General features: G+C 41.2%; 1 protein-coding gene across 1 annotated transcript; it reads right to left on the reverse strand.

The window, feature by feature from the left end:
- Positions 1-3,063: 3,063 nt before the first annotated feature.
- Positions 3,064-20,396, reverse strand: slc39a13 (solute carrier family 39 member 13). Its single transcript, XM_086026915.1, has 10 exons — positions 20,165-20,396; positions 13,676-14,038; positions 12,646-12,753; positions 12,294-12,436; positions 11,685-11,798; positions 8,783-8,872; positions 5,986-6,036; positions 5,293-5,425; positions 5,117-5,216; positions 3,064-5,024 (listed from the first exon to the last, which is right to left on the reverse strand). The coding sequence occupies exons 2-10, from the start codon at positions 14,007-14,009 to the stop codon at positions 4,952-4,954; spliced, it is 1,146 nt and encodes a 381-aa protein (XP_085883041.1). The 5' UTR covers positions 14,010-14,038; positions 20,165-20,396; the 3' UTR covers positions 3,064-4,951.

Here is a 20,396-nt window from a genome sequence, read left to right on the forward strand (position 1 = left end):
CAAGTCACCTTGTTTCTCGTTTTAAATCTGCATTCAAACACAGTTTTCCTTATTTAAAACGAGAGAGAAAAAAAGAGAGTTTTGTTTCATTTACGCCAACCCAGTTGGATCACTTGTTAGTATGGGCATGACAGTTCTTTTAAGTGAACTGAATCCTTAGAATCAGTTCATTAAAAAGAACCGTTCAAGAGATTTGTTCACTGAATCGTTCAACACTACTTGTTAGCGTGATGTGGCCATGTAAACACCAACAGTCTCTTTCGGAGCAACTTCGAGTATCAGTAATTTGAATTACAGTAATGGATTATTTTGCCCATGGCGTTGGACCAAATGGATGGAAAAACGCACGGTTTGCACATCACGGAATGAAGACACAACAATGACAACAATGACTAACTTCATTTGTCATTCCAAAACCCACAGAGAGTTAAGCCAACCTTTCAGTTTTGCTAGCTATACGAACACTGGCTTGGGACCCAACGTTACATAACTAGTGTGGGATGGTTTGTGAAAACTGTCCGCATCGCTCGTTTTGACTGTGGTGTTTGTATTCACATAGTCCGGCACTTCTAGGTCACTTTCTGTTTGATTTTGGGCACTTCCTGTTAGGTTTGGTGCACTTCAAGGTCACTTACTCTTGAATTTGGGGCACTTCTGGGTCACTTCCAGTTTGACTTAGGGCACATCCTGTTGATTTTGGGGCACTTCCGGGTCACTTAATTGATGTTCGACTCGGGGCAATTACTGTTGATTTTGGGGCACTTCCAGGTGACTTCTTGTTCAATTTAAGGCACTCCTGGGACTTTGGGGCGCTAATGGGTTACTTCCTGTTCAATTTGAGGCACTTGCTGTTGATTTTGGGGCACTTCCGGGTCACTTCCTGTTCAATGTACAGGGTGTATCTTATATTATGTCCAAGACGGCAGACCCACTGGGGAGCCCTAGGGGTGTGAATGTGGAGTGCACCTAATGTTATGTCCAAGACAGCTGCCCCACTGGGGAGGCCCAGGGACGAGAATGCAGGGCATACCTAATGTTCTAAAACGGCCGCTCCACTGTGTGAAGGCTTCAGCCTTAACACAATTATTCAAGTCAATGTTATTCAGAGTATTACTGATGTTATAGTGGACACCAGGGGCATGCATCCCGAAGACGAATTTTTCCGGACCGAATTTTGGGGCGCTTTTAGAGATATGCTTGGAGCGCACACTGGTTCACTCCTACCGTTTGGAAATTCAGTGCGCTGCTCGAATTTGCTGTCCGGAAACTCAGAGTGCAACAATGACCGCGTCTCAGTGTGCGTACTAGGCGCTCCGACTGGGAGCAAGGTGCGCCAGTGTGTCAAGTAGCACAGATGGGAGCAGTTCAAGCCGAGCTCCTGATTGTTTTACAACATAGGCTGCATTCAGAAATGACTGGGAGTGGAGCACACTCTGCCTTTCCAAACTCACACATACTCAGAGTAGAGGATGGGTGTTTGAGTGAATTTCTGAACGCGCCCTTGGTCCCAGTATGTCACTGATGGACACTCTGGTAAAGACAGCATGGGTTCAGGCTGGGCATAAGTTTCATGCTACGTTCACACCAAACGCGGATGAAGTGTTCCGCTTCGCTCCATTCGGTCGCGTTTGACCGCAGGAAATTTGAAACCTGAATGCTGCAGCCGCTCATTCGTGCACATCGGAGAGGAGAGGGGCTTCGCTTGGTAGTAGATGATGACAGCATTTTTCAACATCCCAATCAAATGGCCGACACACTTTGCTAATGCTAACAATATTGCTGTTTTGGTAAAGTTCAAGAACTGTAGTATGTAGTATGCCCGATGCTGATTGACTGGCGCGAGGCGAAATGGCAAAAAAGTTCATTTGTTTTATACATGACGAAAGGGGCGAATTGGCGGAGTTACGGTGCTTCGCTCCACGTTCCACTGCTTCAAACTTATCATTTGCGCCGCATTGACTCCAATTGAAACGCGCCACCAGAAACGCTCCCAATGCAGTTGGTGTGAATGCAGCATCAGTTTCAGCGGCCCACATTTGTGCTAGTGGACTTTGGTCAAAGTGTGTAGACGGAAACGCTAACGGAAGCCCATTTAAAATGCTAGACGGACCGGCCTATAGGCAATTTCCATTTGGTCTGGCCGGACAAAAAGTCGGATAGACGGACGGCACAAGGGTACCCGGGAAGGGGGCCTGGCACTGCCAAGGCACTGGGATAGGGGCCTGCATTTGCTGAGGTGCTGGCACAGTACGCTCCCTCATCCACCTGACACCATAGAGTTTGGGAAGCACAAGAGACACGAGGGGTTGGAAGTACAGCTAGTGAGGAAGGTAAACTAGAAGAAACAGGATGAACGGTACTAGGTGAAGAACTACGCAGTGAACGAGGTACAGAAGAAGGCGGGGAGTGAAGTGGCTAGGGTATAGGTTTGGAATGGCGTGACTTGGAAAGGCTGAATTACGGGAGGAACCAGAATCTCTACTCGGGCGTCTATGTTCGCCACCCCGCGGGGCTCTCGTGTAAATGGCCAACCAGGCACCCAAATAAGGGTCTGAAGGGAATGGTTTAGCGGTGGACACTAAGGGTACAGGTTCGGAATGATGCGACTTGGAAAAAGCGGACTTACGGGAGGAACCAGAATCTCTACTCGAGCGTCTATGTTCGCCACCTCGCGTGAATGGCCAACCAGGCTCCCAAATAAGGGTCTGAAGGGAAGGGTTTAGTGGTGGACACTAAATGTACAGGTTCGGAATGACGCAACTTGGGAGGTAGTATTAATGATTTTGCCTTTGTACACCACCACAATGCATTTGGGGGATGGGGGGGGGGGTTGAAATAAAAGGTCTGGTTTCACTCCATCAGTAACGGAACGTTTTAATGGATGAGAACATGCAGGTGCCATTGAAGAATATCTTTGTCATCAAATAGTCTTAAATTGCTTTACACTTGATGATAACACAATGCTTTCTTTATTGAATACAACAAAAAATAAAAGCATAAGGAATTTTATTGTGGAGAAGGTGGGTATTTTTATCATTGTAAACACAACAGTCTAGAGACACCTTTAATACAGAAGAGTTTTTAATAAGGTATAAACCAGCAGGACCATATCTAAGCAGAAAACCAGATGCGACGTGACCAGAAAGGATCGACTATGCCTTGCTATGCCACATTGTATTTGATAGGTTGATATTTGTTGATTGATCAACAAAGATATACTTGTATCAGAAAGATGTTCAAAGTATAGGATAGAAAATCGCACATCATGTGAAATTGTACATTGCATTCTTCAAAGGACAAATCCGGTCCGGTCTGAACTTAAAGCCAAAGGAGCATGCTTTTCTCTTACTGAAGACAAAGGTGGATGGTGAAAAAAAGAAAGAAAAAAAATTGGCAAAACCTCACCAGAATACAGTGAGGACCATTGGCCACGAGTGACTTTCATTAAAGTATTAAAAATAGCTCTCTTCAGAATTAAGCAACATGTCCAAATACTTATACAGCCCTGAGAATGGAGGCACTTACAAAATCTTCTAATATCATTTGGTGACAAAATATTTGAGTTGAACAATAAAGCATCTTGTCATTGCTTGTCACGACTTCGTCTGGTTATTTTTTATGCTAATTTGGCACCACGTTCCACTCAAATGTGGAGTGTTTGTTTGTTGTCCTTGTGTTCCGTGACTGAAAAGCCTCCCGCAGACAATGCGTACCTCATAGGCTGATGACTAAAGTAGACAACCTGCGGCGGAGTCGTTATGGCAACACATGCTTGCCAAATAAGCTGAAGGAAAGGGACCGGAGTGAACGCACCAGCTCCATGCCATCTCCCTTCAATTCCATTAAACACTTTACACGTAAGCAGCAACCTTGTGTGATATAATGCAATTTGGCTTCTTACACAGGCGCAGATCATGATGGTCTCCAAGCAGTTAACGCCAGTGCGGTACTTTTTTTCAACAAAGCATTAAGTGAACTGTCTTGACAAAGATGTGTGCAATTTATAGTTCATTTTCTCCAGAAAATTAGAAGTCAGAGGGGGTCATTTGGAGCAAGACATTTTGACACCTTAGGACAATTTGGAGTCTTCATTGAACCTAACACACGTTTTTGCAATGTGGGAGGAGGTTAGGTTCAAACCCCCAACCTCAGAACTGTGAGGTGGACGTGCTAACCCTGTGACCCCTGTGCCTGCATTGGGGGGTTAAAAACAAACAAACAAAACCGTAAATAATTGTGTCAGGTTCATAAATAGCCTTTTCGGGAGGCTGCTAGTCATCCTCAAAGCTGCAATTAGTCTTATTGTTATGAGACGATGTAGGTAGGTAAAACATAAAATTGACTTTGGTGACGTGCATGTTGACATTCAGAACCAAATGTTGCAGGTGCAGTGGTGCACTGACCATATGCTGCGGTTCTCGCTTTTTTTCTTTCTTTTTTTTTTTTTTAAATAAATATGCAGCAACAATACACTTTTTTTTGCTTAGGATAAATACATTTTTAAAATGTACTGGATCTACTGGATTGGGTTGCATGTAGCACCATAACCATATGTGCAAAACAGGATTGCTTGATAGATACATACACACACATACACACGCACGCACACATGCACACACACACCACATTTTAAGGCAACTTGGTAACAGAACTCCATATAAATCATCATCTTTCCCTTGGTATTTAGAGCTGGCACGTGGTACAACGTCAAATAAAAATGTCCCATCTCAAGAATGAGTTAGACATCGATTTAAAGTGCAATTTTTGTCAGACATTGGTTTAGGCATACCACGACGCATGACAATATCCAGATGGTGTAATGTGACTATTAGGAAGATTGCAAGCGTTCATGAATAACCGTTATCCGATAGGAAGTAGGGAGGATGTCCTGCTTGTGTTTGTTTTTTGTCTCTCTGTTTGGTACTCCAGCAAGAAGAGCAGCCCTCAGCGTTCAAACGATGGTTGACAGGAAAGCCATGACCGCCACACCACTGAAAATGAGCAGGGTCTGAAGTAGGGAGTGCCTACAAAAATAAAAAAATAAAAAGCTTTCACACTCAGATTCAGAGACATGTCATAAATATTCTATTGATGGTGAATGTCGTATGTACCATACCTCAAACTGGATTCCTCGAGCAGGTCAGGAACTACATTCACCAAGGCAATGTAGAGAAAGCCTCCAGAGGTGAATGGAAGTATCCAGGAAGTAGCATTTTCTAAACATGGCAGACCAACGCTGTAGTTCACGTGATGTTTGGTGCAATGTATTCCTAAATCCGGAAAATATCCTACCTGTGCCTTTTGGTGACTGAGAACATAAAGCAAAGCAAGCCCCCAGGACACCAACCAGTGCGGTGGACAGCTGCAGACGGGCAGCGCTCCACCGGTCGAACCCGGCTCGGAGCAAAATGGCAAAGTCACCCACCTGTGGACAATGACATGTCTCATAGGGCTGCAGTGGCTAAAGCTTCAGCGACTTCACATCCCGGTGGCGGGCATTTAATTTACTGCTCGAAACTTAAAGAGAAAGTCAACGCTAACATTTTTTTTTTCAAGAATATGCCCGTTAGTTGAAACGATGCATTCTGATAAATATTGCGTTTGTCGAATAAGTGTTAATCCACTCGTTTTTAGCCATCTCCGGGGGCAGCCATTTTGTCTTCTGTCGACTGAAAATGACCACACAACTGCTCACAACGACCAATCACGGCTCAGATTCAGAAAACAGGTCAGTGTAATGTCATTTTCAGTCAACAGAAGAAAAAATGGCCGCCCCCAGAGATGGCTAAAAACGAGTGCATTTTGCTGCTTAACTTCTATTCCACAAATTCAAAATTAATCAGAATGCTGTGATTCAATAGTGGCCCTGCCGGGAACATAATTTTGAAAAAAAAGGTTTGCGTTGACTTCCGCTCTAAGGCAAATGTGGGTTAACAGAAATCAAGGCATTTATTTGTCCAATATATTCCGGTCTGAGAATCTCACCTCGTGTGGGATTTCATGAAGCAAGATGGCAAAGGTGGTAAGAAAGCCAACCTGCAAGCAAAGTATGATTGATGAAATTCCTTTGACTATTCTGTATTCAACAAAGATTCTGGAAAATTACCTCTGGTCGTTTCAGCCATAGCATTCATGTTATGTTATATGGCAATAGTTTGCACAAGTGCACCAGTGAAATGACGAGCGTTTTTGTGTGTGCGTGTTTGAGACATCTAGCTAACTTCCTCTCTGGCGCATACATCACGAGCTCCTGCTGGTAGCCTTATGTCACACCAGCTGGACTTGACTTGTTCCAGCAAAGATACTGTATATGGTCATCTACTCATTGGATAGCAGGCCGTATTTCTGCTGATAGCCCATTTTGTAATTTAATAGTTATACAAGAAGGAATCTGAATAAAAATGAGCATTTAAGTTCAAATACTGAATACATTTACAACACTTGGCACTGATGATGTAATTTTATGTACAATAAGTGGTACAACGCTACAAATGGGTTCAAATCATAATGTCAGCTCATATTTAACTATTTTTTAAGAATAACTAACTGTGATGAAATTAGGGTTGGTTCTGGCAATTATCTTAATACTCCATTGAACTGTTCATTATTTTGTTGATTAACCGATATCGGATTAAAAAAGTGTAAATTTTCATCCTCTTATTGAAAAACAGGACATTATTTCAAACATAAATGAATAATATTCAGTTACTGGTTTGGTTCATAACATGTCAGAAAAAAGGCACAAATATGTACGCGCCATAATCTAATGTCACGTGGTGTTTGATTAGCTGTTTGGAGTGTGCTACATTTACTCAATAAATAAATAAGATAACAGACAATTTGGATGTGGTCTTCTCTTTCTTCAGTGCTTTGCATTGCAGAGGTTTTGATCGGGGCGCTCGCTTGCGCAACCCGTTGGAGAGCGAACTCAGACAACCGTTGGTCTGAATGGGAACAATGCATCGCCACACAGCGCTGAGGCATTTCGTCAAAAAACGCGATAATGGCAAAGAGAAGTTAACGGGACAATCGACAAAGTAGTACAATGGCAGACTGGCAACTCAATCTCTTTAAATGACGTTATTCGCCGAACATTGGCGGAGATTGCCGAACATATGCATTTTCATTGTTAAGCGCGTTGCTATGGGTCTAATTCTGAATCTGGGTGGGTCGCGTCAACTAAAAACGAACAAAAGTATGCTTGAAATATTTCTAGCCGTTAGTATTAATCAAAAGACGGTTGGCCAAATTTACTTCACATTTGATATTTAAATGCTCCTCTGTTTACATGCAAGCACGGGATAGGCACCTCCCACCAGTTGAGAGAGACGAGTCGACATATGCATGCAATGAAAAGTTTTTCCACTAAATATTTATTGGAAAAGTTTTTAATTGAAATGCCTTGTATGGAATAATATAATGTAAATAATGTACTGCTTTGATCGCTCCTCGATGGCGTCATGTCATGCAACGCATGATGAAACATCACTGTCAGTGACGAGCAGTCTGCTGACATGAGAGAGTTCTAAATTTCCACTTTAGGCGGTTTTAAGAGGGATGAAAATAAAATACAACATGAACACTGTTCACCTTTAAGATGAAAGGATGATTGTTTGTGATTGTCCTTCCAGCCCGGGCCACAATGCACACAGCGCATATTTGGACTAATGTGCAAATAGTGGACAGTATGTGTAAAGAGTTGATGTGTTCCTTATGTATTGAATGTATTGAATGCACAAAAAAAAATGTGTTGAACCATCAAATCATTTCTACTTTCTTTATGTGGACAAATTAATTTGAGATATAATATCCTGATAAAATATCTGACTTTCTTGTCGCAGGCCACACAAAAAGGCAAACAATATTGTGACACAAAATTCTTCACATTTCCCATTGCGGTAAATTGACCTCATTAAAAGCAAGAAGAAAAAAAAACACAGAAGTAGCAACAAGAAAACAAGCAAACTTTGGCAGATGATGCCTCAGGAAATGAATTGTAAGCTTAATGGAATCATCAAAGTTGTTCTGAGTTGAGGCCAAATCATCATTTTTGCCCTATTTCATATGTTGATGTCAAACTTTCTCGGATTAAAAAAACAAAACAAAAATCGGAGGTGATTTCCTTACTTACTATTGGAATTTACTTCCGAGTGGTCTTTCAACACTTCTTGAAAGTTTGGGGTCAATATCTTTTTCCTAAGGTACTGGTTACATTGAAAGATGTATGTGCCAAACTTGAAACGCGTTTTTCTCAAAATGAGCCATTTCAACCTGCCCACATCCAAATTGCTGTAACTTTGTACATTTTTAGGTACTTCCATGTATTATACGTCATTTTAAAGGGAATTAAGTGTAGCATTAGAATACACGAATATCTCACGTTTTATTTTTGGAGAAATACGCCTGATTTTGTGAAAACACATCACATTTGTTTCAGCGGGCATTCCAATAAAACAAGATTGTTTAAATTATTCTATTTACATTTATTCGTTTTTTTCTTGTTGAAACTTTAAATTGTGATCCTGTATTTGTATGTATGACTTTATATGATAACTATATGAAGCATTTTATTAGTCATCTCTGTGAAAATTGCTGTGCCTGTACAAACAAAATGTACATATAGTATTTACATTTAATTATGCACGTACTGTATACAAAATGCTGTGCCCTGCTAGTGTCAACCAAGCATGCATTAGTAAGCACTAAATACGTGGCCTATTACTCAAAATCATACAAACGTTTAACATCCACATTTTTTAATGACATGCACACAGTTGCTCACCTTCTTGCTTACAAGGAAGCTCCCTGCGACAGCCAGTCCATGTGTAAAGTTGTCAATGCAGTTGGCCAGTAGGTTAAGGTAGCCACTTGTCTGAAATACAGTTGGTGAGGTCATACATTATATCAATTAGGCTAGGATTACGCTACAAGTTTTAAGACAAGAATTTCTCTCTGAATGAAAATGACCTGCTGACAGTTCGCCATTAGCTGTTGTGGTGGTAAACTCATGTATCAAAGGTGATTGCTTAGCTCTGTCCAGTGTTGTACAAAAAACAAAAGTTCATGAACACGTTCATATTTTGGGTGAATGTGAACTGAGCGTAGTGTAGTTTTGCTTTGTGAACGTTTTCATCAACGAGGTCATTTTGAGGCCAATGAACGATTTTTGAACGGCAGTCCATTTTTGTTCAAGAGTCTAGCAAAAACCCAGCTAAACACACTGTAAACCAGCCTTAATTAGGCATAATTAAGCCATTATTTGGCAACCCCGGCCAACAACAGTCTTTGCTTCATCAAAGTGCAATGTGTGTTTGGAGAGGAAAAAAGAACAATCAAAAACTTAGCAACGCTCTGAGCAACCCCACTCTGCAGACTCTGCAAATGATAAGGTATCCTCCTATAATATTATTCAAGAATTTCATGGGAAAGTTAGGATTCTGGTGGGGGAAAAAAAATCTGATACCGCCCTGTTTGAAAAAGCAAATACATCTCACCCAAGCACTTAATTGCAGTGTTAACTGTGCTAGCCGTGTCAATCTTAGGTTAGCTTAGCAATTGGTATGGCTTGTAGCCTATTCGCCGCCACCAAGGCAATTATTATGGTCTTAGGAGCGCCCAATATGGTCAATACACTTCCCACATACACACAGATACTTCCTCACTTCTCCTGTGTTGTACACTTCTATGTCCCACCGATGGCAATGATATTGTCCCACATTGTTTTTATTTCACCACACTGTGAGTGTCTGTCAGTTTATTGCGTGGCAGAGGAGCAATTCCACGAGTTTACCCGCAAGAGTTAGTAGTCTGCCGTGTTGAGTGTTCAATAAAGTGCGAAATAAATAAATAAATAATATGTGTGTCCGTTGCGTGAGGATTTAGAGTCAAGGAGACTTTTTTCCACCTTCCATCGAAAGTTTGCACATGGTGCAACCTCAGATTCTTTTTCAGTTGCATCATTGTGAAATTAGGGTGTCTCCGTACCCAAATTGATTGCACCCGAGATCCCAGATAAATGAAAAAACTAGTAATGACATTTAAATAAGACACACCCAACATGAGCCGTGTGCTGACAATGCATATCACCGCACCTTAGTTGATGATTACCACAACCATTAGCACTCAAGTGCATATTTAAAACTGTTCCAGTGATGGGCCAGGAAATGTCAACTGGGCAAGGCACGGAAGAGCACGCATTCTGTGCTGATGCAACCTGAACATTTGGCATTTCTTTTGCACTTAACGTCTCTTCTTGACTTTTGTGGCCAATGTAGAAGCTGGATGATTGAAACTATAGAGACAGTGGTGTTACAGACTGTAACTTTATTTGTCCATTGGTGATTTTGTATCTGTTAATTTGCCCCCTACCCTCTCTAAAATGTATTTCATTGCACACGTATAGTTTATGTGGTAGGACAACAGCTTCAACCAATCACCAGTGAAAGTAGCTTAGCTTTCAGTAAGACCACACTTTTTTTGCTTATCTTAAAGAGAAAGTCAACCCAAACATATTATATATGTTTTATGCAGGCCCACCAGTTGAAACAAGGCATTCTTGTAAATATTGCATTTGTGGAATAGAAATTAATCCACCTGTTTTAGCCATCTCTGGGGGCGGGCATTTTGTCACTTCTGTCAACTGAAAAGGACATCACAGTTACTCAGGGCTCAGGTAACGACCAATCACAGCTCACCTGTTCTCTGAAGCTGGGCCATGATTGGTTGTTATCTGAGCCCTCAGCATCTGTGATGTCATTTTCAGTCAACAAATGGCCACCCCCTGAGATGGCTAAAAAAGGGTGGCTTTTGCTGCTTAACTCATATTCCACAAACACAATATTAATCAGAGTGATTTGTTTTAACTATTGGGCCTGCATAGAACATACTGTATTCTGAAAAAAATATGTTTGGGTTGATTTCCACTAACTCTGATTAAACCTAGCCATGATACGTGACATAAAATCAAATGCCAGCATCATGCTAAGAGACCTCAGCTCAGCAAGTAAAGATTTGAAAGTGCAAGACTTATATTTCACACATGTAATATAAGTGGACTCCTAGTTAGCGAAGTTGCATAACACTTAGGATTGCTAAAATGTTACTTAAAACATTGCCTGCACAAGTCATTAATGAAAATGTTTTATGAGTGCGACAGTTGAGCCCTAAAACAGAATATTGACAATAGGATTTTTTTTCCTCCCCCCAAAAAACTAGAAAAATAAGAGACTGTAATAAGTGCAACGTATTAGCTTGAAGCATTTGGTCATACGGCAGCAGCAGGTAGCTAATTGTCTTTGTTTAGATACAAGCGAATTAGTGACGCATGTTTATCCAAACAGGCCCATGTTTCACACTGAGCAAGTATCAATATGAAACATTATAAAATACTTATTTCTTTGTGTTTATTTAATTCCTATTCAAGACGTTTATAATATAACGTCATTCTTCAATGTTAAAAAATGCTTACTCAAACAATGTAACACATATTGTTAAAATGAGCTTTTTTTTCACAATTTCAGTTGGTGGTGTGCCATGGGATTTTTTCAATGAAATAAATGTGACTTGACTCAAATAAAGTTTGAAAACACTGATCTAGAGCGCATCTAGAACACAGGCATACACTTCATCATGGCCATTTATTTATTCTTAATTATTGTTTGCTTATAACTGATCAGCATACATACCTTGACTTTCTCAGATGTTCCCTGCAGACACTGCTGCTTGGAGCATTTCTGTGACTCAGTATGAGGCCCATTTCCATGTAACACACTAGCCTTTCCGCTGCAAACTGAATTTGACTGTGTTGCAGGAGAGAGAAAAAAGCCACACTGATTAGACCACCCCTTGGATTGACATCCACCTTTGGGTGAAAATGTCTTTTCCAAATACCAAATGTCAATATACTGTGTCATTGACAGAAACAGTTTCATGGAAAACCTAAAACAACTGTATGAATGTAGGACTTAAGGACCACAGACTGCAACAATCAGCACTAGACAGTGAGTAATTGGGAGGGAATGCATTGTCATCATGATTGAGAGCTTTCTTTTGTGAAGAGACTTGATACCAAAAGGCCCCATGGGTTGGCTAAAGCATGACAAATACATCATGAATGAATCAGTTCTTGAATGTAAGTCAACTTGGTGCAGTTGCTCTTAAAGATGTTGAGAACGTACGATATAGTACTGTATCTCCAATTATGGCGGGGGGCGGGCTCGTCAGATTGTGCGAGTGAGCATATTTGAACAAATATACTGATGTGCAATGCATTGAGGGTGAGCTGCAGAACTTACAGTAGAGTTGAAATTCAGGTCTGAATGTGATTGTGGATCTTTGGGGCCATCTTGTTCTGAGAACATCTTCTCTAGGAGAAGGAATGCCAGTAGGCCAGTGATTACCCACAAGCCCTGTGTCATGTAGTGTTTTTCTTTGCTGGCTGGAAAAAGAGAAGATAAATATTATTTTTCAGAACAGAGGAGCAACATGTTTCCATGACAATAAACATGGTAGGTCGTTTCATTAGCCATCGGTGTGTGTTAGAGGACATTGAAATAGACTTTATAATTTGGAGTAAGAAATGATTACAAAACGTAATCAATTTTATGAATGATAGAACGTTAGTTTTACTAATGGAACGTGACCCACCTGAAGAACCGGAGAGCGCCCACGCTTCGGGGAGAAGGTGAAGGAATACATCACCAAGAAGACCTCCGATAGCGAAGCTCAAAAGCCTCTTTAGCTTCTGGTGTCCAGCTGAGAATAACAAAAGTGTGACACTAATTACACAGCAGGATGGAAAGAAAACTAACATTATTTCATTTCATTATTATTCATTCTCCTCACAAATTAAATCATTTTCTCCAGTAAAATGGGATGCATTTAAGATCATCTCTGGCTCATAAAGGAAAATGAATGAATCGAAATGGTTCACCAACACATTCAGTAGGGAAAATAATAATTTTACTACCAATTAAAAAAAGAAAAAAAAAAAGGTCCTTCACATTCAATCTGCACAAAGCTAAAACAGAGCACTAGGAGGAGCTTACTGATTTAAATTTGGTTTAAGGCAGCTGGAACCACAAAAAAATGGTATAGGTCCATTTCACAATCGCTGGGCATATGTAGACAGCCAAAGTGTCATGTCATGTCATCTTCCAAACCGCTTATCCTATATAGGGTCGCGGGGAGTTGCTGGAGCCTATCCCAGCCGTCAATGGGCGAAGGCAGACTACACCCCGAACTGGTCGCCAGCCAGTCGCAGGGCACACATAGACACTGTCACTGAGCGGGAATCGATCCCACGCTGCCCGCACACAACTCAGGCATGTGTACCACTACACTATCAGCGGACGTAGCCAAAGTGTAATAGTGAAACTTTTTCATGTCACGTGAAACATTATGCAATATATTGTAGACCAGGGGTAGTGAACTCCGGGCAATCCTGCCTGTTTTGGATCTCCCACTACGACAACACACCTGCCTCAAAGATCGTTTCAGACTTCTACCGAGCATGCTGATGAGCTGATCATTTGAATCAGGTGTGCTGTAGTAGGGAGAGATCCAAAACAGGCAGGGTATGGCTCTTGAGGAACTGGAGTTCCCTAACCCTGTTGTAGACCATAGAATCATCTAGCTGCTTACAGCAAAATATGACAAGTCATGTTACATGTCCTACCTTCGGTTTTAAGGGCTGCTCCAGCTTCAATTGGAATGACGAGCAAGGGGAAAATCCCACTAAGGCCTACAACAACTGAGCCCACAAGGGACAAGACCCAAACGTGAGCATGCTCACTAGCTAGGAAGTCTGCTAGCGCCTGGAGGCCATGAAGGTCATCCGTGTAGTTAGGTCCTGGTCTTGCAGCTGTGGCTGTTGCATGAGCCATGGCTGTTTGAGTCATCTTCTGGCCTGATGCCACCTCAGAGGTCAGCATCAGCACAGTGACTATGACAAACAGAGCAGATACAGCCCAGATAGGCCTTCGACAGCCTTCAGCTTTCATCCGTGCCATGGACCAAAGAACGCACGTAACCTGTAATTCTGTAACAAAAGGAACAATATATGTAAATTCAATTGTCATTCCTTTATTTTGTGAAAAGGTTCAAACCGAGAACAATATTGCAGTCTAACATGTTGCAGAAAACTAGCCATTGCAGTTAAAAGCAAGAGAAATATGGGAATACCCTGTTATAATGTGATTAGTAGGATAATATTTCCTTCTGAGAATATCAAATGTTCTGTTTTATATATAGTGGTCAAGTTCCTACATTGGAAAAAAGAATAAATGGATGCAATAGGCAATGTTTGCTACAGTTAGATTTAAAAAAAACAGTAACTAGTCGGAAAAGACAACTGGAAGGCTTCCCGATGACTCAGCAAGATGCTAACTCGGAAAACTTGAGGCAAGGGTCCCTATTTTGGTCGATGCGTTATTTAAATAAAAGGTATGGTTCCTTGAATGAAGGCTCATGTATGTGTATCAACAATACTGCTTTGGGGTATAGCACCTAATGCAAATATGCATTTACAATGCACTGGTGGAGGAGAAACTGCACATTACGCTACATAAGAGATGTACACAATAACAGCTAACTTTGAAAAAATAAATAAATAATTATCAGTACTGGCTGATATGAAATACTTAGATTGTGACAGTTTTTCAGACATATCACCAGATCTACTAAACACATAATGTTTAAAACGGAGTTTATTTAATCTTTATATTGACCTGTTTATTTCTTTCTCTTTCATAGTTACGTTGACCCCTTATTAAAGATTAAGTATTATTATGTTAAAATAAAATAACCTAAACTAATTTTTATCTGGGTCATTATTTTCAATAGTTTATTTTTTTTTCTAAAATGCAACATCTATCGATATCGACCAATATGAAACACTTACATCGTGATATACTTTTAAGTCATATCGCCCAGCCCTAAACAGTGACGTATTCCCCTTCACAGGCCTAACTGCTAAAATACCGGTGAGAGGAGGGGCTGTTCCACCGTGCAGAAAGTTATTTTATGTCCATACTACTGCTGACATATTGATTGCACACAACAAAAGCTATCTTGGCGGGGCTGCTCATAAGATAAACCCACCTAAAATAACAGACGCCAGCTTTGAGTTGCGCGATTGAACATTAGTTGCCTTGAAAATAAATATGAATACAAATTTGAATAAAAAAATTGAATAAACCTGTTACATATGTTGTTGTATAATTGTAAAATTTACCACAAAAAACTGGAGCCCCTTTGAATAAGTACCTTTTAAACAAGTATTTAAACGTTATCAGGAAAAAAAACACTAAAAAATAATATTCAGACTTTTCCTAGCAGTTTTACTTCAGTCATCTGAGCTTTAATGAGACACTAGAGTTGACATGCAGCTGTACCTCAGGTAATCATGTGGGAATACAGTCCTAGCAAATGGCTTCAAACGTGTTAGGAGGTCAAAAAATTAATAATAAAAAACTGAAAGTCATTCCAGGTCATAAAGCTTCATCCACATCATAAAGCCGACTGAGAAAATAACACAATGACAAAGCTGCTGTCTGGTCAAAAGGCACCTTCTTTGAAGAACCAAAATTCTGACAAAATGTTTAAAGTATAAATCCATCAATATTTCACAATAGTGTCAATGGCTTTAAGTATTCATCTAAAATTCAGGATTTTTTTTAAATAATAAAAAAAGAACACTGGAATAGAGGGTGTTTCCAAACTTTTGACGTGTACCATAAATCAGGGATACCCAACCTTTTTTGGCTCATGTACCCCCAAGCCTTTTTGTCATATTATGAGTACGCCTTCACTCATACGTTTTGATGATTCCGTAACACAACTGAATATTACATGCAAATCATTTTACTTCCTAAACTTAATTTGGGCATTTAATTATAGGGCATTGTCTTCTTTTTAACTCAAATTAAACATTAAAATAAATACCTGTATGTTGCCTTGAAAATAATATAAATAAAAAAATGAATGATGTAACTCATTCCATTTACCGCAAACAAATTGAAGTTCTTTTGACTCAGTCCCCTTTAAACTGTCTGTTCTGCCCTTCAAGTGGGTTTTGGTTCATTTGTTCCGACTCTTATTTTGAAAAACATGCTTTTATTTTGGCACAAGCAACGTAAAGCAGGAAGTGTTGGGTGCTCGTGTTATACAGTACATGCACGAAGAAGTCTTTAAACAGTTGCGGGGAAAGGAAAGAGATTGCTTTGAATCCTTGCATGCAGTTTGCACACTGCCAAACATTGATGTCAAGATTTTATATTAAAAGCTAAAAACAACTATGAGGAGATCTTGCATCTTGCATCATGTCTCCAGAGTCTAGAGTTTAGCTCGCTGTCTAGCTCGGACTAAGACCATATGTCTTAGCGAGGACAGTACACACTGGCATTCAAACTTTAAATATCAAGACCAGAACCCTCAACATGAATAACAGACTAGGGGTGGGCGATATGGCGATATTAGATCGTTAAGGGGTTTAATGTGTTGGCGATCTCAAAGCGTTTGATCGTCTACATAGCACATTCTATACAGTTTAGCACTATGGCGGCACAAAGCCGCTGACGCATACCAGACCAACCAATCACAGCACGCACAGTTCACCGTACGTGACACTCCCCGCCTCCCTTTTTGTTTGTATAGCGGGAAGCTATAGCGGAAAGTCACCACAAAGCAGAGTTGGTCCCGAAAAGAAACTCCACATCCACAGTGTCGATTTGGTTTGGCTTTTCCTCGGAGGTGAAAGCGCAAACCAGTTATTTGCAAAGTTTGCAGAGACTCGGTTCGGACGTCAGATGGCAACACGTCAAACACTTTGATGCAAATGGGATGTAGGGGAAAAAATGTTGACTAGTGTTGCCTACCAAGTTTACTTTCAAAATGGGACGGGAAAAAAAAAAATCTGAGCATAATAAAAATATGAAGTTCGTTTACCATAGTTTTTGTCGAACGTAATGGCAACCTCACTAAATAAAAAAAACAAAAACAAAACAGCTACACCAGCACAAATACACAGCAAAGCTAGCATATGTTGTGCGCTCATATGATGGTCTATCTTATGTGCCCCCATATGTATATTGTGACTCTTTGCAGTAACATTTTAAAAAATGTGGCTCTAGTGTTAATAAATGATTACTTTAACGTGATAATAGTCATTCTTATTGGAACTCTTAACTTAAAGTGTCTTCCCTGTAAAAGAAAGCGAGTAAATTGAATTTACAAAATACATGCACGTAGAGGTGGGCGATCGATATCATGGTCAATCTTGCTTTCACGATGTGTAATTTTACATTATCGAGTATTAATACTGCCGCTAAAAGCGACTCGAGTCAGTCGACGGCCGCAAAGTATGAGGAAATGCTGAAAATCAGGGTGCATTGACGGCAGAGGAGGAGGAAGTGATAATCATTCGCCGAATCATAGGGCAGGACCCGGTCACGTGATTCTGTCTGCACTGCAGCCGAGCTGTTTCAAACATGGAGGAGTGTCGAGCGGGGATTCATAGCAAGGCGCGAGTCCACGTCGTCCGTGTAGTCTGTAAATGGTTTGGGGTTGACAAGACTGACGTCGGTGGGAATAACATTGTTAGATGTGCCAAGACGGTCACCGTGAAAAGCAAATCTGTTGCACCACGAGTCATATGGATTACGAGGAAAACTTGGCGACCGCGCAAGAATGCTAAACAAAATCTTAAACACACACACACACACTCAGAAAACAGTCGCCGAGTTGACCCAACAAATAAAAAGGCACGCACGCACTCACGCACACACACACTCAGTACTTTAGCGAACAAGTCAAACGTGACATCCTGGATGATCGGTTAAAATTCAGTTTACACTGTCAGTTTTTAGTCCGCATCATTCGTAACTAGCCTGTATTCCCAAGGCATGTTGCACAAACTACGGCGGCTTTTTAGTCTGACGCCAGGATACACCCAAACAAAGTCAAAAGTCTACATATCACACCGATGAATGAGTGGGAAAATGCACTCTTCGGTAAATAGCATTTTTGTTATTCAACTTTATTCTAAATACGGTGGGCAATGTTTGAGAATGGGTGTTGTCATGACGACGTCTTTTTTTTTGCTCTCGTTGGGTGACATTTCGTCACACGTCACATATCAAATACATATTTTCTCATTCAGATTGCTGTAGGCGGCACGGTGGTCGACTGGTTAGGACGTCCGCCTCAGTTCAGAGGTCGTGGGTTCGATCCCGGCCCCGGCCTCCCTGTGTGGAGTTTGCATGTTCTCCCCGTGCCTGTGTGGGCTTTCTCCGGGTATGGTTTCCTCCCACATTCCAAAAACATGCACGGTAAGTTGATTGGACACTCTAAATTGCCCCTCTGTGCGATTGTGAGTGTGGATGTTTGTCTCTGTGTGCGCTGCGATTGGCTGGCAACCAATTCAGGGTGTCCCCCGCCTACTGCCCGCAGACAGCTGGGATAGGCTCCAGCACTAACCGCGACCCTTGCGAGGAGAAGCGCTATAGATAATCGATGGATGGATGATTGCTGCAGTTAACACCTTTTTCTCATTATGAGCTCTAGTTGGTAGTGGTATACCAGTACTTACTGCAGCTCAAAATGTCACATCATTATGCAATAACAGCAGAGACATTTAAATGACAAATGACAAAAAAATCAATGTAAGTCTATGCATATTTTTTTGTTCTTTATTGTTAAATATTGTCATAGAATATCATTATGTTTTGCAGAAGCTGTATTTAGCAATTTAAAAGACATGTTGTTCACAAATGCTGTCGATCCACAATTGGTCGGTGAAGCAAGTGCAGATTAAATGTATTTTTTGTAGAATATCATAAAATTATCATTATCGAGTTTTTTGAGCGGCACGGTGGTCGACTGGTTAGCACGTCCGCCTCACAGTTCAGAGGTCGTGGGTTCGATCCCGGCTCCGGCCTCCCTGTGTGGAGTTTGCATGTTCTCCCCGTGCCTGCGTGGGTTTTCTCCGGGCACTCCGGTTTCCTCCCACATTCCAAAAACATGCATGGTAAGTTGATTGGATACTCTAAATTGCCCCTAGGTGTGATTGTGAGTGCGGATGTTTGTCTCTGTGTGCCCTGCGATTGGCTGGCAACCAGTTCAGGGTGTCCCCCGCCTACTGCCCAAAGACAGCTGGGATAGGCTCCAGCACGCCCCGCGACCCTTGTGAGGAGAAGCGGTACAGATAATGGATGGATGGATGGAGTTTTTTGAAAAAAAAGTTGGTTTTTTTGCCCATATCGCCCACCCCTACACGCACGTCATGGCACATGGTCAGGATGGCACCACCTCCATCTCAATCTGAGCCAGGAAGAACCCTGAATAGCTTTGATGGTATGTAGTAAAAGTTGACGTTAACACTGTTCGCGGTCTATGGGTGGTGGAAAGATGAATGACTGGATGTTTACCAGCTAATGTTGAATTTATTCACATCTTGCGTACTTCCCAGATCTATTTTAAACGCAGATATTGCAAAACTGTTTGCTGAAGGAAATTCTTCCGGCCAACATTATGGACACGTTGTCAGTAGCGGTGCAGTAGCTTTATATTGAATTTACAGTGCAAATAGTTTAATGCAATTCATTAACTTTAATGGAGAATTTGTGAAAACACGTGGAGGTACAGTTTCCAGAAGCTATGTGACATTTTTCCATTATCATTTCGCACTACTGTGAATTAAAAACATCATGTTAAAACTTTCATACGTGAAGAAAATACTTGAAATTGAGCTGAGAGACAAACATTTGATGCTGATAAAATCAAGTTGCATGTGTTCTCATCACTGTCTGACAGTGTACCGACCGTAAAGGAGTTTCAGGGAAAGATTACATAACATACTGCGGATAGAGCCTTCATTCAATAATACGTAAGAACTCAAACTAAACACACCCAATCAAACATTCACTGCGCCAAGTGAGTATTAGCTTCATTTTACTTTTCTGTCAGCGTCCCTCTAAACTATAGCTCCGACCCATGCACATAAAAGTTAGCAAGCTAACGCTAGCTCGATTAAAAAAAAACAACAACAAAAAAACACTTGCATGCTAAAGTGCGTAGCGTCGACACGTTCAATCAGTGCACGGTTCTCCCACAAGCATCACTTGCAAGTTAGTGCCGTGGCACACAGCGCATTTTATACTTCCAATACCTTCGGGTTGAAGCAGTCTTTGCACCAGAGTGTCCCTGCCATCCAGGCCAACTTAATGGAAGCTGCCTCGCGTACACTTGACAGGATCCCCGGCCGGCAGCTGAAGACAGGAATGGTCCGGCCACAGCTGCCTTGAAGGAGCAGCTTTTTTTCTTTTTCGTTTCCTCCAGCAGCCACGTATGAAGTTGCTGGAGAGGAACAGCTGGCAAACGAGAGAGGAAGTATGAGAAGT

This window comes from Filicampus tigris, chromosome 3 (genome assembly GCF_054856515.1).
Source record: "Filicampus tigris isolate MCC_2025a chromosome 3, RoL_Ftig_1.0, whole genome shotgun sequence".
Taxonomy (NCBI): Eukaryota; Metazoa; Chordata; class Actinopteri; order Syngnathiformes; family Syngnathidae; genus Filicampus; species Filicampus tigris.

Bases quoted from the DNA above. Each gene is read 5' to 3' on its own strand.
- slc39a13 (XM_086026915.1), bottom strand. From the start codon at position 14,009: ATGGCACGGATGAAAGCTGAAGGCTGTCGAAGGCCTATCTGGGCTGTA. The intron at 11,799-12,293 runs GTAAGTTCTGCA...CCTGCAACACAG, and splicing joins ACCTGAATTTCAACTCTACT to TCAAATTCAGTTTGCAGCGG. The intron at 8,873-11,684 runs GTATGTATGCTG...ACTGTATTTCAG, and splicing joins GAACATCTGAGAAAGTCAAG to ACAAGTGGCTACCTTAACCT.